General features: G+C 33.6%; 1 protein-coding gene across 1 annotated transcript; it reads right to left on the bottom strand.

Annotated features, from left to right (window-relative positions):
* Positions 1 to 933: 933 nt before the first annotated feature.
* LOC125676804 (uncharacterized) lies at positions 934 to 5,537 on the bottom strand. The gene is made up of 5 exons (XM_056159723.1): positions 5,419 to 5,537; positions 5,158 to 5,322; positions 4,655 to 4,750; positions 1,976 to 2,090; positions 934 to 1,739 (listed from the first exon to the last, which is right to left on the bottom strand). The coding sequence occupies exons 1-5, from the start codon at positions 5,483 to 5,485 to the stop codon at positions 1,565 to 1,567; spliced, it is 618 nt and encodes a 205-aa protein (XP_056015698.1). The 5' UTR covers positions 5,486 to 5,537; the 3' UTR covers positions 934 to 1,564.
* Positions 5,538 to 19,004: the final 13,467 nt, after the last annotated feature.

The following is a 19,004-nucleotide window of genomic DNA, read 5'->3' as shown; positions in this document are numbered from 1 at the left end:
TCAGTGACTTTATTGTTGTATTCGCAAAACAAGAAGTGTCCGCGATATATGTTTCAATTTTCCCCATAATCTGTTATTACGTATTCAGGCATATTGCGTAATCTGTTATTACGTATTTAGGTATATTGCAAGATAATAACCGCGGCCTTTCTTTAATCTTTGATTAAATATTGAATGACTGACGATCCTTATATTGAGAACTAACGACTTTATCTTCAATGACTGTCGATTTTATATTGAATGACTGACGATTTTATATTGAATGATCACGAGGGACGATTTTATTTTAAATGACTGACGATTTTATATTAAACGATCATGAGGGATGATTTTATGTTGAGTGAATGACGATTCATCAGGTCGTTCTTGGCACACTGATTTTGACTACGGATAACTCCGTTTACCTGTTCAGAATATGGGGCTCACGGCGGGTGTGACCGGTCAACAGGGGATGTTTACTCCTCCTAGGCACACGATCCACCTCAGGTGTGTCCAGGGGTCCGTGTTTGCCCTACTATCTATTTTGTATTACTTTTAGGAATTATGCAATTGATCACTGTTCGTTATCTTCACCTTTCATCCATGACCAGAACGTTTGTGTTTGTTTGAATTTTTTGGTTAAAATCATGAATATTTATAGACCTCTCAATATTAATCCCACTAGATCTATTTGGAGGATTGCTACATTTTTATGATTTTTTGTTTAGATATTTAGCATATAAAGATGTGTGGGATCATTACCGAAAGGTTTGTAAACATGACATTCATTTGATATGGATACATCTAATTTCGTTGGGGGTAATACAAGAACTCTTCAGATCGAGGAGGTGAAAAAATCCTTTAGAGAAAATGTCAAAAACCTCGCGCATGTCCTGACGGAGGTGCACTACATCGTCTTAGTGGCTGACTTCAAAACATGAATGAAAATATAGATATCAGCAATACATATTGATTGTATTCAGTAAATGATGGGCAACTAACACAATAAAAAGACTACACAGATAACTAGACAAACAGAATATCAGAATTAAAGAAGTTTTGTCAACCAAAAGTGAAACATGATGAACGTCTACTCCTCAAATAACCATACATCAAATTCAAGTTTCTCAGTAGAAAAAAGTCTACACAACTACATTTTGTACTAAGGCCCATAATTCTCGTAAACATGGGTCAATTTTGATGAAACTTAAATTTGCTCTATTAACACATATTACCAAATCACATACCAAATTTCATCTTCCAAATCGGGGTAAACAAATCCCAGAAAACAATAACATTGAAACGGACATACAGATAAAAACTAAAATCCTTTCAGTTTCGTTGGAAGGGGATTACACAAAAGAAGAATCTACGTAATTGATTACCAGCCCAGTAATCAATTACGTAGATTCTTCCTTTAAATATTACAAACAATTTACTTCTATCAATCATACACATGTATATTAAGACAACAACCAAGGAAAATGAAAATTACAACTGTTTCTGCTCCAGACAGAAATACTTTTTCTTTTGAACATTTGGAAGTTTAAAGCTCACTTTGACACCCTGTGAAAAACATTCCCCATCAGAACCGAAGTCTTCTGGGAGGTTTTCCGATAGAAACATCAGCATTACCAAGAATAATGTTAATCAGAAAAAGGGGATATTTTCTTTTCCATTTCCTACCGCTCCAAGAAAACAGGAAGCTCAAGGAAGGCTTTCGTTTGTTCCCCTTTCTAGATGGATTTCTTCCATTGGACCTACAAATATATTGTCACCTGTTGTTAAATTGCCAATATACCATTGCACCAACTTTGACATACATTTGTAGTTGTGAAGCGGAGATGTCTAGAATGAACTACAGTATTATGACATTAATAACGTAATATGTGAAAACAGAGTTCCAAAAGACTTAATGTTTCGGTATGGACAAAATATATCAATACCTTAGATATACATGTATCAAGTTTTCAGGATTGCAAATTTACTTGCTTACCTTTCACTAGCATTCTTAATCCCATCATTACAATAGCGTCGTCTTTCGGAGTGAGATGAGAAAACCTGAATTCCACAACATTCGTCTTTTTGCAGGTGCTCGGTATTATTCACATCTATAGAATTATCATAGAAATAACAAATAATTTATGTTTTTTTAATCGCTATGGTGAATCACAACACGTTTAACCCTGAAAAGTGACCTTAACTTTTATAAATAATAATAATATTTATTTATATAGCGCCCTATATGACTATAAATAACCACTCTAAAGCACTGCACACAATAGAAATGACAGAACACGTTATAAAAGTAGTAAAAGGAAATTATAATAACATTAAGATAGATAATATCAAAACAATGCTAGAAAAACATCATTAATGTGAAGTAAAATTACTAAAATCTAAAACATGATATGCATGAAAAAATTCCACGCCGTACAATCAAATGCTATAAAATACAATAGTTGAAATAAATATACAATTATACACTTGAAAAAGTCATGTTAAAATGATGGTAAAGAAACCATAAAGATTTAACCACCTATAATACTAATAATATGCAAGTCTAAAAAAATGTGCTTTTAAATGTTTTTTAAAAGTGTTCAAATTCTGACAACGGAGGGAGGTATCAGGCAGATCTGACATATCTACCACTTTTACATTCATCAGTTTTCAATTTGTTCAATGTATTGAATGCTTAAGTAGATCTTTCTGAATGACAGGAGCTTTCGGTACGAATTTAGATAAAAATTCTGAATTCCCTTTAATGATACGATAAAGTTTAAAGATGCAATTACATTATATAAAATCTAATACTATTATTCAACCTAGGCCATTTACATAGCATGTTATCATTTAACAATTGTGTGATGTGAGACGTCACCAGATGTAGGTGGTGTAATGAAAGGTGAAGATAACGAACAATGATCAATCTCATAATCTCACAATCTCATAAGATGCATGACGTTCAGGGCTATATCAGGGAGGGTTTATATCACGTACCAAGGTCTGCCATGGATTTCCGTTTTTAAAGTCTAATTTACAAGATTTGTAACTCGCTTCTAAAGATGAAATGTTTGATGAAGGAGCACTCATTTCTTATTTCTATATCTTTGATCTGACGCGGTCAATGGTGGACTTCCAACATAGGACCTCCCAAACCGTATACTTTAACCACTGAAATACCGCAACCGGTAGAGGGCAGTAGAACTACGGTAACACGTGACCTCAAAATTGTATGTATCTATATGTGGATACCCACACTTAGTGACCTTGTGATTGTCTTTAAGATATAGAGGGCATAATATTCTTTTCAGATTTTTCGGTTGACGTTTGCTGTTGATGAATTTTATTTTTCTAAATATTTTCTTGGTTGATTGAAATCTGAAAAGAATATTATGCCCTCCATATCTTAAAGACAATCACAAGGTCACTAAGTGTGGGAATCCACGATGCGGGACCTGTCAATACATCACGGAGGGATTACAGTAAAGCTTTACTAAACGTCTTCTTGTATCTTTTTTATTTGTTACCTATACTTATACCGATCATTGCGACAAGTAACTATTATATATATATATATATATATATATATATATATATATATATATATATAAAGCACGGAAATAGCAATGAACTCTTAAATGAACATAATTGCCCTAAGTGAAGATATATTTAATATAAAGCACAGAAAATGTCACTCTATTTGGATTCCCACTAACGCCCTTACCAAGGATTAAACTCACGACCAGCGGAATTTTAACCAAATTTCCAAGCAGCATGTAACCAGCACGCTAGACCGCTCGAACATCTAGGCAAGTCAATATAACTCAATAGAAGAAAAGTGTTGTTTTTTTTAAAATTATCACTATTAAAACGAAAGCGCCTTCATTTTGATCACATGTCGTTTTAAATACATACTCCTCCTTGATACCTGATCTCAACTCAGGTATATCCAGGGATCCATGTTTGTCCAACTCTAAATTTTGTACTTTTTATAGGAATTATGACATTTTCTTTACCTTTTCATTTTTACATTCTACATTTAAAAATGTATGTAGCATAATTTTGATAACGTTCATCGCAAAGCTTCAATCGCACGCGTATTTATAATTCAATGTACCTTTAAACAGTTAGCAGGTGTCAAATAATACAAATTAAACACGCGGATGTAATCTATTTTTGTTGAATGGGCCTGGTATTCATTCATGCAGTGTAAGCACCAGTCATAGATACATGAATCATATCGTAAAATCAGAGCAGAATGTGGTTAAAATCGATCAGTTTTGATCTATACAGAGTAAAATAAGATACTATGAAAGATTAAGACATCAACACTTTAATTTCAGACAAATAGAACTTTTAAAAATCCAACCAAAAAAAAAAACACTTAAAAGGTGGTAACAAAATCGATACTGCTAATATTGAATAGAAGTTGACCTTACTTGTCCCACATTAAAAGCTTTTAAAAATGCACAGTTGAAAATATGATTAATATTAATTTTTTATTTTGATTTCCACAGCATGAGCTTTATTTGTCATGCACTTGGTCTGTACATCATATCTTGATTTATAGACAGTATATGTCCTGTCAAGATTGAAACATACAACAAATAAATGTTCAATATATAAATAATGTATACTAGAAAATATAACCACGAATACTCGGATGTCTTACCGTCTTTGTTGTAAACTTTATTTCCACAGCACATGCTTTTCTTGTCGTGTACTTGGTCAGCACAACAGATCTCGATTTCTGGATTGTATGTTCCGTCTAAATTTGAGAAAAAAATATATCCAAAATGGTTAGGAAAAAAATGACAGTTTTGCAACACCTACGCACATCGCGATAGTACAGCGAGAGTACAGCTGCTCATAAACCGTGTACAGTGTGGATGGGTTGGTGCGAGAAAAAGATGGGAATTCTAAGTTCTGGTTATAGATATGAACGACTGATAAAAATTCTGATTAAAATACCATGTGTGTCCTTCCATATCGTCAAACTTTAGAGATTTTAGAATTTTGATAGTTATTGCATAGAATTGTCTGTAAACATTAATGTGCATAAAAAAAACTATTCCAATGTCAGCATGTAAGTAAACATTGGCAACCATGGAAAAGTTATTCTTTTAAAACAATTCTATAGCCTAAAACAGTTAAATAACGTAGCATCATTCTTACTTCCACAGCACTCCAGTCTCCGTCCTTGATTGTCATATCTATTATACGTTCCTGATTTATTACAACACATTTCAGTTGTATTATCGAATTTCTTGTCGAATATTTTCTCAGGAAAGGCATCCTTGGTGTACACACAAAAAAGCTGTCCATTCGTAGCTTCTACCTCTGAAAGTGCAATAATTGTCACTGTTGGTCGATCTATTTTTCTTTTCAAAACTAAAGAGTTTTTTTCAGTTCATGTTTAATGTTGATATTACTTACCACGACCCAAAGTACAATGTGCAGCAATGGCAAGAAAAACTATCTGGAAACAAAGTCCATGAACCATTTTTTTTTCTGCAGACTGCCAGACCTCTAAATAACGAGTAACACGGATACGCTTGTTAACTGTCGTTTTATCAACGATCGATGGGTAATTCCGGGAAATTTTGAATGCTTATAATAACATGCATCTGGGGAAAACCTTCTTCTATATTTGTTATCTACAACGAAATTTTATTATTTCAGCATCTTTATAATCATATACACTTATTTATACAAAAATACATGGTTAGAATGAAGGGGAACCTTTTACAATGATGCCATCACAAGTACGTCGATATCAATACAAATATACATTTAAAAAGATACAATGAATGAAATAGATATTTCCAATTTAATCATTTTCTCTACATCATCTAATTTCTAAACATTGTTTTTTACTAGTGTATAGTAATTATTCAGTCATATTGAAATATATTTGAAAATGTTTTGTTTTGAACATATTATGTTGAACCTGCTGAATAAAGAAGAATTGCAGGAATCCAAAATTTATCTAAGCAGAGTCGTGACACATAACACAATTCATGAATTGCCTGTTGTTGTGTGCGTTTTTTGTCATTCCATTATGACATGCTCGTTGTAGAATTCCAAAGGAGAAATTATCTGTTCAGTTTGTAAGATATTAATGACTAATTTAAAAATCAACACCATTGTGCTAGCGTGTAATCCTCACTCCAACAGAAACACTTCAAATAAATTGTACGCAGTTTTCTGAAACTTACAAAAAACCTTTATCTTTAGAAATTGATCTTTATTATAGTGTTTTATTTTGATAATTCTTCAGATATTAGATCTGATGTCATAATGTCATTTGATTTCATTTTATTGTGTTTTATTGTTGCATTCTTCTTCTTACCCTTGTAAAGCGCCTTATATAGTAATTTGTTTTATATATGGCGCTATATATTGTACGCAGCTTTCTGAAACTTACAATTTTACTAACCTTTTATTGTATAATCATAAATTATTTGGTTGCGTCAGTAATATATACATATATCATTAATATATACATCAGTGAATATTGGAGATAATGAACGGGCACGTGAAGGCAAGCTACTTTGGCATTAATACCTAAAGTCTAATTAGTCCATTAATAAACTTTTGGACCAAACCTACAGAGACAGATCTAGAGGGAGTGCAATTTTCTGGATCCACCCCTGAACATGTGAAACAAACCGTTCGGAGGTTTACACACAAACTCAAACTATAGCTGCAAATCTTAAAAATACTTCCTACAAAGAAATCGAAATATTTCTGTATAAAATGTGAGGAAATATGCAAGACATGTAAAAATAACAACATCACGAACTGAATGAAGACAAATTGATTGTTAGTGTTTACTGGGTATTTGTTTTCAGAGCTTTCCCGTATAGAGACATTCTGTAATCGCCTGAATATTTTTACAAATTTAAAAACTTGCTCTAGGTGCATCATGCAGGTACGGAAGCCCATTTTGGAAATATCAGAAATATTTTTGAATTTGAAATAACGAATTCCAGAATTCGTTATTACAGATTTAATTTGTTCTTTCAAACTTTTGAATTCGTTATAACGGATTAAATTTGTTGTAACAAATTTGTTGAATTTGTAATAACAAATTGCAAAATCTATATCAACGAATTCAATTTGAAAACACAAATTTTAGAAATGGTTATATCAAATTGTCAAATTCTACATAACGATTTTATAAAATCGTTTATATCAAATTAGTAAATAATTCGTAATAACAAATTGCAGAATTAGTAAGAATAGATTAAATAATTTGAAATTATAGATTTTTGAATTCATTAAATCGGATTTTGGTTAACTAAAACAAATCAATTTCAATTTGTTGAAACGAGTAATTAACAAAAGGTAGTTGGATGAAGATGTCGCAAGATTAAGCACCTGATTCCACCTCTGGTATATTCAGGGGTCTGTGTTTGCCCAAATCTTAATTTTGTATTCCTAATAGGAGTTATGACACTGACCACTTTTTGTTATCTTCACATTTTCCTCAGTACAAGTTTTTAGAAAATTGTTGTAACGAATTATGCAATTTGATATAACGAATTTCAAAATTGGTTATTTCAAATTGAATTAGTTTTTTTCAAATTTTGAAGTCCGTTTTTACGAAGTTTACAAATTCGTTACAACGAATTTTAATGTTTGAAATAACGAAATAAAATCGAAATAACGAATTCTGAAATTCGTTATTTCAAATTAGAAATATATTTTTTATCGGTCCTAAATGGGCTTCCGTATGCAGGTACATAACTATCAATAAATACTCTACAATGAGGAAACTTTGAAACATGCTCGGGTTTTCTCAAAAACTGTAAAAAAAAAAAAAAAAAAAAAAAAATTTAAAAAAATCAAAAAAAAAAAATCAAAACTCCTCAAAAGAAGGTAGAAAGATTTGTTTGTAGAAAGTGTCTTTAAACCATGCATGGCGCTTCCTGTTGTAGCAGTGCGTGTTCTTTATCGTGGCACCCTAGCTAAGGTTATGTCCGACAAAAGACCCGTAAATCTCACTTCTAATATCGGGTGCTTGGCAAAAAACAAAAACACAATGCACTATCTAATGACACGGCGCCAAATCAAGAATCGAACAAGGTACTTTCATATTGGGTGCTTGGCGAAAAATCTGTGTTTTATCTAACGTCTTAAAGGGGAAGGCAATCCAAATAAATTTTACATGATAAATGATAGGATGAATTATGTGATAAAAATTTGTCATCTTAATTTGTTGATATACGGCCTAGATAAGCTTCAATACTAATTTGTATGAAGTAACGTGTATTGTCTGCCTGGTCTGCGATTCAAATGAACGTCTTTTCTCAATTTCTTCTAGCGAAAGAACGGGCTCAAATCTATACGGCTCCAAACCACCTGTTCGTGACTTGTCATGTTTACAGTGCTGCTGATGAAATAAACCGGAACCGAAGGTGTGACGTCATAAATTGAACTTCAATGACCGCTTTCATAGCGGCGGATAATTTAAAATATTTCAAAATTAAGGATTATCTCCCTCATGCATAGCTCTTATCCTTGGACGAATTTGGCTCCACTTTTTTGGCACGCTGTTTTTGGCTATATTTAGCTCTAAAACTTCATAGTTATTTCGGATTTCAAACATTTCGGTTGAGCATCACTGAAGAGACATTATTTGTCGAAATGCGCATCTGGTGCATCAAAATTGGTACCGTATAAGTTTTACAATATAATAGATTAATATTGATTGTATTGATTTAATCGTTATGCAAGGATTCTTGTTGTTAAAGACTGTCGTTTACGGTATCAGTGAGTTATACTTCATTCATAAAAGCAACAATGCGGTTGGTGTTGCCTGCTGAATCAAGAACCGAACCCGGTACTTCCGGTTGCAAAGAGAACACTTTAACCGCTAGGCTGTCACGTCTGGTTTGTTCAATGTACCTGATCAAAGTTTTGAAACGTAGACAATTTATTATATTCTACCATTATATGTAGGAGGTGAAAAAAGGTATATAAGTTTGACTCTAACAAAATAAATTTTATCTGGGGATTTTGTTTTCTATATGGCGGAGGTGAAATTAGGTATATACGTTTGACTTTAACAAAAGACTTATCTGGGGAAGTGTGGTTTGGTTTTTTTAATTTTTTTTTTTTTTACACGCAAGCGTTGAAATAAACAGACATATCTCAGTCATCTCTTACGAATATCGACAATGACCTTGGATTAAACTATATTTACCTGAGAAATGCATATAAATTATGTCATTTTTTCAGCAGTAGATGTATCTTTAATTACTTTATTTGAATATTTACCATGGTTGTACGTCTAGTACCTTTAATTTCAACGTTACTCTAAAGCGGCTTTGGAACATGCCAGAAATGAATAGAAAATAAAATTGTTTCGTATATATAAATTGACAATAAGATGATACATTATACATAAAACGGTACTTAAATGTCCTCTAAATAAAAGATATTTATGAATAGGTATGTGACTGTTTTAAAATGAACTTTAAAATAGACTTTACGAAGAATGACCGATAAATTTTTGATAGGGTGTGCACTTACATCATTTTCACGTCAGTTTGGATGGTCCAGCTATAAGTTCTAACATCTCATAAGATACAATGGTGCGGTCACGTCGTCCGTCCGTAAATTAGGTGTCAATAATTATTCAAGTCATACAAGGAGAAGAGAACCTAGTGCCTATTGCATTGTTTAAGATGTTGGGGTGAGATATGTGCTACATGTAATCTTTAAGCTCCAATCTTAGTCCCGGAAAACTAAGCAATGACTTTGACAAACAACCTAAGTTTCTGTGAGTAATAAACTGTTAACAATGTGTTATAGTACTCAGTAACCAGTGTAAACAATGAGATAGATGATAAATAGCGGGATATCCATCAAAAGTCCCGCAGATATTTGGAGTTTAAACAATATAATGCATTACTCATGTCACAAGTATAAAGTACAGATTTGCGAAAGATAGGGAAACAACCCAATAAGTTTATTAGGCCCTTAACGGCGAAGCGGAAGGGGACTCTGGGTTTGCTGTCCGTCTTTTAATCTTGCAAATCAATTTTCCGCATTTTAATTTTTTGTCATGCTTGCAAATATTCACTTGATATTTGGTACATTGTTTGACCATGACAAAGTACAGATCAAGTTCGAAATTTATTCCGGTCGATTGGTTTAAGAAATGAAACTTATAATTCTTTTCTTGATGCAAGTAACAAAGGAAAAAATGGACGAAAATCTTCATCAATGCGCGTAGCAATGAAAGTTTTCCGTCCAATATTTCCTTTCATATCTGTAATAAGAACAGAATTATAAGTTTCATTTCTTATCATTTAATTATGAATTTTGAAATAGTAAAACAAATGATTTCTCTCATTTAAAAATCTTTAATTAACATTTTTTGAAATGGCACGTAGGAATACATATACGTAACAATGAAAACAACAACACAAATGGATGCGCGTTCATGTCAGATAGAGTTACTGAGCTGAATTGAATGTATTAGACGCCAATTTAAAGGTAATTAACAAGCGGTGATTGGGGGTATGCTGCATTGTGATCGAGGAAACATCGAACACTGGTTGTGTCGAGGGAACATGCTCCATTTCATGACCTCTTCATTTAACTCGCCCTCGTTGTACTCCATATCACGCAGTTCAATTTCATTTATATCCGAGATCAAAAGTCGCCACTTGAGCTCCGTCCTGTAATCGAACTCGTAAAGCAGACGACATATACATATAGGGCATCCATGTATATCTGTGTCATCATTTGTATATCATTCATATGTTTGGTTGTGTTTATTTTTGGTAGCTATGCTATTACATTTCGTTTGTGGAAATTCCCGTTTTATAAATAGCGCTAAAATTAGAGCAGTGAAGGCGATGAAGACGCATTCCAGAGAAAACTAATCTCGTGTACTTAGTGTCAGTGCAGATAAACTCCCGAATATTTTTTTATTAAATTAAGAAATCACACGAATTTTTTATTTAATCACCATCGTTGTTAAGATCACTTTGAAGGTTATTAATTAAATTATTTAAATTTATTCACCAATATTATTCAAACTACTTGACTGGGGTCCAATAAGGAATATGTATTGCTATGCAATACTTACAGAATGCTTGTTATCAGCCAAATACGCAAAAATTATTCCGATTTTCCCTACATTTCTTTGAATATCATTTTATTAATTATATTTGATTTTTAGTTCGTTACCGTTGATGTGCAATCCGTTCCTCCATTTGTCTGTCAGTCCGGTAAATCAGTTTTCGGACTGTTTTTTCGTCATGTTAGCAGATATTCATTTGACATTTACTGCATTCCCCTACCATGACAAGTTACAGATCATGTTTACAATTGTAAAGAATCTGTTACTTGTTCACCTATTAGATTCCTTATCTTCGCCTTTTCATTCTACCATTATATGTAGGAGGTGAAATTTGGTAATTTGACTAGCAAAAGAATAGATTTCATCTGGTTATCTAAATACACGCAGGAATTCAATTTTAAACAGATATAAAATTACACATATCTCGGTCATCTGCTATGAATGTCGACAGTTACCTTAGACAAAACTATTTCTAAAATGCATATAAATCGTTTTAGTTTTATCAATAGTAGATCTATTTTTCTTTCTTTTACTTTTAGAGTTATCATGCTATATCTGTCTAGAACCGATCAATTTCAATGTTACTCTTAAGCGGCTTTACAACATGCAAAAAATAAATTGAAAATACAACTTTATAGTAAATAGAATAAGATATACAATTGTCAATAAAATAATACATTATACATATAAAAGTACTTAGATATCCTTGAAATGTAAAGATATTTATGAATAATAATATGACATTTTAAATGAAATTTATAAATCGACTTTATGAAGAGTGGGTGTTACATTTTTTGAAGTCCGTAAAGTAGGTATTAAAATTACTCAACTCATATCAGGAAAAGAGAACCCATCGCATTCTTTTAAATGTTGGGTTTCGAAAGGTATATGTGTTAATTTTTTAAACTAATAATACAATCTTAGTCCTTGAAAACTAATCAATGACGCTCATAAACAACCTAAATTTTTGTGATTGATAAACTGTCAACAATGTGTTGTACTACTTAGTAATCAATGTATACAATGAGTAGATGATAAATAGGGGGATCTTTATCAAAAGTCCAGCGGATCTTTAGAGTTTATACAATATAATTCATTATTCATGACACGGCTACCTGTATACACTCCATGTTATATTTATTTGGAGTCGCCATTTCTTACACAACGAGTCAACAGTGTTCAATATATCCTAGGCACCTGATCCCACCTCTGGTGTGTCAAGGGGTCCATGTTTGCCCAACTATCTATTTTGTATTGCTTATAGGAGTTGTGAGATCGATCACTGATCGTTATCTTCACCTAGGCACCTGATCCCACCACTGGTGTGTCCAGGGGTCCGTGTTTGTCCAACTATCTATTTTGTATTGCTTATAGGAGTTATGAGATTGATCCCTATTCGTTATCTTCACCTAGGCACCTGATCCCACCTCTGGTGTGTCCAGGGGTCCGTGTTTGCCCGACTTTCTATTTTGTATTGCTTATAGGATTTATGAGATTGATCACTTTTCGTTATCTTCACCTTTATAGGAGTTATGAGATTGATCACTGTTCGTTATCTTCACCTTCATAGGAGTTATGAGATTGATCACTGTTCGTTATCTTCACCTTTATAGGAGTTATGAGATTGATCACTGCTCGTTATCTTCACCTTTATAGGAGTTATGAGATTGATCACTGTTCGTTACCTTCACCTTTATAGGAGTTATGAGATTGATCACTGTTCGTTATCTTCACCTTTATAGGAGTTATGAGATTGCTCACTGTTCGTTACCTTCACCTTTATAGGAGTTATGAGATTGATCGCTGTTCGTTATTTTCACCTTTATAGGAGTTATGAGATTGATCACTGTTCGTTATTTTCACCTTTATAGGAGTTATGAGATTGATCACTGTTCGTTATTTTCACCTTTATAGGAGTTATGAGATTGATCACTGTTCGTTACATTCACCTTTATAGGAGTTATGAGATTGATCACTGTTCGTTATTTTCACCTTTATAGGAGTTATGAGATTGCTCACTGTTCGTTACCTGCACCTTTCATCCTGCAGACCCGTCTCAGTTGGAGTTATAAAGCACAGGTACGATATAAAGGTCGGGAAACAAACCAGTAAGCTTAATAGTCTCCTACCGGCGGAAGAAGAATTCAGGTTTCCGTCTGTCCGTCCGTCTTTTGATCTAGCAAATCAGTTTTCCCCACTTTTTTCGTCATGCTTACAGATATTCATTTGATATTTGGTACATTCCCCTACTATGACCAGTTACATATCAAGTTTACAAATATAAATGTTACTTTTTACAATTATTGCATTCTACTAGTGTATGTAGGAGATAAAATTTGGTAAATACATTTGACTTTAACAAAAGAATATATTTGGTCTAGGTATCTTTTTTCACACGCCTGAATACAATCAGGAAGTGAATTTTAAACAGATATAAAAGTACACATATCTTGGTCACCAGGCATGAATGTCAACAGTGACCTTGGACAAAACTATCTCTAAAATGCATATAAATCGTTTTATTTTTAGCAATAGTAGATATATTTTTCTTTCCTATACTTTAATATTTATAATCTCATCGTTCAATTTCAACATTACGCTAAAGCGGCTTTACAACATGCATAAAATAAAGTAAAACTCTATTGTAAAGAAAATAAGATATATAAATTGACAATAAGATAATACATTATACATATATAAGTACTTAAATGTCCGTGAAAGTTAAAATATATGACACTTTTAAATGAAATTTATAAATCGACTTTATGAAGAGTGGGCGTTACATTTTTGATAGGGCATGAAGGTATGCCATTACCTAGCTGCAGAACTGTAGCTCTCTGGAAAAAATATATTGATCAGTGAGCTACAGATCCATCCCTTATAAAAACCTTCAATTAGGCCAATTCAACTTAATTAGTAGATTATCATCCAGGGTCATCAAAAAGTATGGGGCGGATGGGAGGATTTTATTTTTTAATTTTTATTTTCTGATAAAAATATTAAAGTCAAACGAGTTTGGTTTTTTTTCAACAGATGCGCATTAATTAATGCCAGATGGATATCAATCTATGCTATTTTCAAATACGAATTCCAGGTTAAGCTTTAATTTCAAACAGAAATATACCTAACTTCTTCAAGATTTACGCCTGTAAGAACGTGAGAAATATTAAGAAAACCATGTAGATCTATTTTCTTCACGTTGCTATACCGGAAATGTAAACAAGAAGTGTAAATACCGGAGTCGGACATGAACATTTTCCGGAAATCGCAAGTTTTGCAAAATAAAAAAATTCGGGACGGGCCAATTTTTGAGGGGCGGGCGGGGATGATAATCTATCAATTAAGTTGAATTGGCCTTATCTTCATGAATAACAAACATTCCGTACGTGTTGCATAGCAATACATGTTCCCACTGGTCCCAAGTCAGGTCGTCTGCGTGAATAAATTTTGAAAATCATACGTCAACAATTGATGCACATGAATCACAAGATACCATAACAATAATGAGACATTCTAATTCCATATTTTCTATTTCCAAGGGCCATAACTCAGAAAAAGATCTAAGAACTGGAACAAAATTCAAACTTGAACTTTAACTTGTTGTGTACCAAACACCAAATGAATATCTGAAACATGACCAAAAAAGCGCAGAAAATTTTTATCGGACTAACAGACAGACGGATGGACAGACGGCAAACCTAAAGATTTCTTCGGTTCCGCCGGTAGGGAACTAAAACGCTTATTGCTTTTGTTTCTTAGAGGTAGATGATTGAGGTCATATTCAGATCAACTATAATTACTGCGCAGCATTGTGACAAATACTAATGAAAGGTGAAGATAACGAACAGTGATCAATCGCAGAACTCCTATGAGGAATAAAATATAGAGGTTTAGGCAAACAAGGACCCTGGACACACCAAAGGTGGGAGGAGTAAGCATCCCCTGTCGACCGGTCACACTCGCCGTCAGCCCCATATCTTAATAAAGTACGTGGGCTGTTCGATATGTAATGTGTATTGTACCACAGCGCGATAACGCTTTGCACGATTTAGTGGATGATGATACTCTTAAATACCTCTATTCGATACCTTTCTAACGGTATAAACACGACCCTTCAGCTCCACATAGTTTTAAACTTATAGTCATTTCGATAGAGCCAGTCGTTGATCGCTGTTGTAAAAATGGTTGGGAAACGGGTTGAGAATATTGAGGAAATTAGAGCTTACATAAAATTTCGTACAAAACTCAGTCATTCGGTAATGCAGATTTTTACTGAATCGGCGGAAGTTTATGGGTCTGATAAGGTATCTTATGAGACAGTTCGTAAGTGGAGAAAGAAATTTCTGTCCGCCAAAGATGCAACAAAATCTGACCGATCTGTGACTGTAACAGGTAAGGCAAATGTCTCCAAAGTCAAGGAAATAATTGAAAGTGATGGCAGATTCATGATTCGTGATATTGCCAAAGCTGTTGGCAAATAGCTATCGCGGGTGCATTTCATTTTGAAGCGTATTTTGAAAGTACGAAAGATTTCTGTCAGGTGGATACCGCATGCATTGTATATTCACAGATGACCAAAAACGGGTACGAGTACAAACCGCTAAGCAATTGCTCACAATGTTTCCCAAATTCAATCAAAGACAATTTGCAAACATGGTTACTGGTGACGAAACATGGCTTCCCTATTTCGAACCAGTAAGAAAAATTGGAAACAAAATATGGCTAACTAAACACGGTGGAAGGCCTGTAGTTGCCAAAAGAACCATAAGCAAAAAGAAAGTTCTTTATTGCATATTCTTCTCATGTGATAGTATAACCATACAAATTCCGGTGCCGAAGGGCAAAAGTGTTACATTAACGAGATGTTTAGCTGCAATAATGTAGCCCTATCCATTTTTTTTTTATTCTGACCGTTTTCGGGATAGGGCTACAATTCCATAGGATCTCCGTAATGGTGTAAAATAATTTTATGAATAACCGATAATAAACTCTGTGTATTAGTCACAAATGTTGTTTACACCAAAAGGAGTACCAACTTTGAGCTCGGGCATGTCTAATAAAGGTGTTTTTCATTAAATATAATGTACAACATGCAAAATTCTTCGTCTGCTCCGCCATGCTTGTTATCGCGAGATCTCGTAGGTGGATCTAATGAAAAACCTAAACATTGACAATCAGCGCAAAAATGCAGTTACTCGAGCCACTTCGACAAAGAAAGGAAAATCATATTGTTGCAGAAAGAATTTACACTCTGCTGTTCGATTTTTAACTTGATATCAAATTCAAACCTTTTCAATACCGACGAAATAGCTTTCGCCTCCATACTTGTTCATTGATGTAAATACTACCTTATATGGCATATGCAAATGACTTGACAACCGGAAGTTGAAACTTCAGTACATCAAACATGGCGCACAAATATGAATCGAGAAATTGGAATTTATCGAAATTGTTGAAAACGGTAGAATAGAGCCTCACAAATATTAAGTTGCAGGTTGTAAATTTATATATTGACTAAGAAACATAGAATATCATTTTATTTATGTATAGAAAGTCAGGAAATGTTTAGAATGAGCGCAAATGTTGCGGGAGTGAATCACTCCCGCATTTGCACCATTACGGAGATCCTAAGGAGTTGTAGCCCCCTTCCTTAAAAAAAAAAAAAAATCAGAGAGGGCTACATTATTGCAGCTAACGAGATGTTATACTAAAAACGTTCAAGAAATAGTATCATAAACGACGCCCTGTGTCAAGATTTAGGCATGTTCGTCAACCTCATGATAATGCTCCATCAGATACATCTGAGCTTGTGAAGCAATTTTTGAAGTCGGAGAAGGTTACCGTCTTACCACACCTACCAATCTTTCCAGATCTAGCCCCATGTGACTCTTTCCTTTTTCAAAAACTTATAAAGTTCTTGTCTGGTCGTCGTTACAAGTCTCGACAAGCCCTTGGCTCAGCCATCAGTCAGTGCCTCAGAGGTCGACCTAAATCAGCGTACCGTGACGCATTTCAGAAATGGATTCAAAGATTGAAATTATGTATTTCAAACCGGGGAGAATACTTTGAAGGGATGTAATGTTCATTTCACTATTTGAGTCGAATGCTTTTGAGATATCGTACAATATACATTGCATATCGAACAGCTCTCGTATACGGAGTAATCCGTAGGCAAAATCAGTGTGCCAAGAACGGTCTAACAATCGATATGAAACACGTCAGACAGCATCTGACCCAAAGATAGGTTGTAACAGCAAACTAAATTATAACGACCATAGAATTTGTGAAATGCTGACTTTAAATGAGACTATTGAAACCTTCGTACATCAACTTGTTTTCAGTAGCCTGTCTCGATGATTCGTGTTTGTTGCCGGAATAACGGTGCAGACAACCACTTGAAATATTTCGTGAGACGTACATGCTGTTACTGGCGACAGGAACTACCGATTTTGTTGACGCATACAGTCTTTATATGAGCGGAAAGAATTTTTATACGTTCTAGTTAGGATTTCTGTGCAATGATTGGATCAATAAAAGTACATTGAATTCGAGGCTTTTCAGAAATTCTGACGCAAGATTTACTTGTCAAAACAATCTTTGGAGTGTTTCATAAAGATATTGTAGTCATAAATTATTGTAAGCCGATCTCTTTAAAATGATGAATGTCCAGCGAGTGTTCTTTCCCAAAATCTTGAGCGATTGTAGTCTTGTTTGTGAACATGCAAACATCTCTAACTTTTTATTTACCAAAGGTTTGATTCTAGCAAAACATCAGTTAATATTACATGTAACATGTGTAAAAACAAAAGTCATGTTTCGTAGAGAAGGTTTAATTTTGTTTAATGATAATTATATAAAAGTAGCCCTAACATTTAATAAAACGAGTTTTTCTCGGCGACATTAAAAATAGAAAAAATAAATATGAACAATTATCGTGCACGACGTCACATAGATCTACATCAGTACAATATCGTTTATATATATATATATATATATATATATATATATATATATATATGTATAAGTTTCTGCATAAAGCATTGCATAAAAAAAAATCTGCAATGCTAGCTACCTCCATCACCCGATGAAACAACAAAGAAAGCATTTTATTGTTTAATTGACAGAATAGTAAAATGACATAAAAGTGCATTTGCAGTTGAGACTTTTCCTGGGGAAATACAATAGTAATGTCTGAGGCCTGGTCCTACACTATGTACAGTATATTTTGTCTTTGATAAGGTAAGATAAGGTAATTAGATCATGATATAGTTCATGAATGTTTACTGATAGTTTTGATAATGAAAATGGTTTGCCCTCAGAAGAAATAAAGAACTTACCTTGAACTTGCACTCTTAAATTGGAATGTCAGGAACCAGTTTTAGGACTGCTGACATCCGGGTTACCAAAATAAAGTACGAAACATGACGATGAAAGAAGAAATGAAGGGGAAAATCATCTTCTCTAATGATTGAGAGTTATTCATTTTCCCTCTATAATCAGGTTTAGTGTGCAAAATGTTTGAACCGCTGTCATACATTGTAAATGTATCTGCCGGTAAACTAGTAATGGTCATTTAAATGTTTGGAAAATAAAGAGTTGGAAATTATTGCACTTGTAGGTTAAGTGATCTAGGTTTGTTTGTACAAAAAATGCATCTGAAGGCTTAATCAGTTTTAAAAACTCCTGACATCCGGATTATTGAAATAAAGTACAAAAGACGGCGATGAAGGGGTGCATTTGAAATTCTTTAAAGTTCTAACGGAGAAATTTTGATTGGTTTTTTTTTTTTTTTTTGATTTTTTTTTTTTTTTTTTTTTTGGTGGGGTTTTCCACGTAAGAATGATAAAATTAACGGGGACAGAGTGCGAATGACAACTCACTGACTCCAGTCATTCAGTGTAGGTTTCTTTTCTCTTTTTTT

Source organism: Ostrea edulis, chromosome 3 (assembly GCF_947568905.1).
Source record: "Ostrea edulis chromosome 3, xbOstEdul1.1, whole genome shotgun sequence".
In the NCBI taxonomy this organism is placed as follows: Eukaryota; Metazoa; Mollusca; class Bivalvia; order Ostreida; family Ostreidae; genus Ostrea; species Ostrea edulis.
This window is presented reverse-complemented; position numbering and strand designations above follow the sequence as displayed.

Excerpts from the sequence above, each read along its gene's own strand:
- LOC125676804 (XM_056159723.1), bottom strand. The coding sequence starts at position 5,485 with ATGGTTCATGGACTTTGTTTCCAGATAGTTTTTCTTGCCATTGCTGCA. Across the intron at positions 5,323-5,418 it reads ACATTGTACTTTGGGTCGTG|AGGTAGAAGCTACGAATGGA; the intron begins GTAAGTAATATC and ends TTGCACTTTCAG. Across the intron at positions 2,091-4,654 it reads TAAAGTTTACAACAAAGACG|ATGTGAATAATACCGAGCAC; the intron begins GTAAGACATCCG and ends ATAATTCTATAG.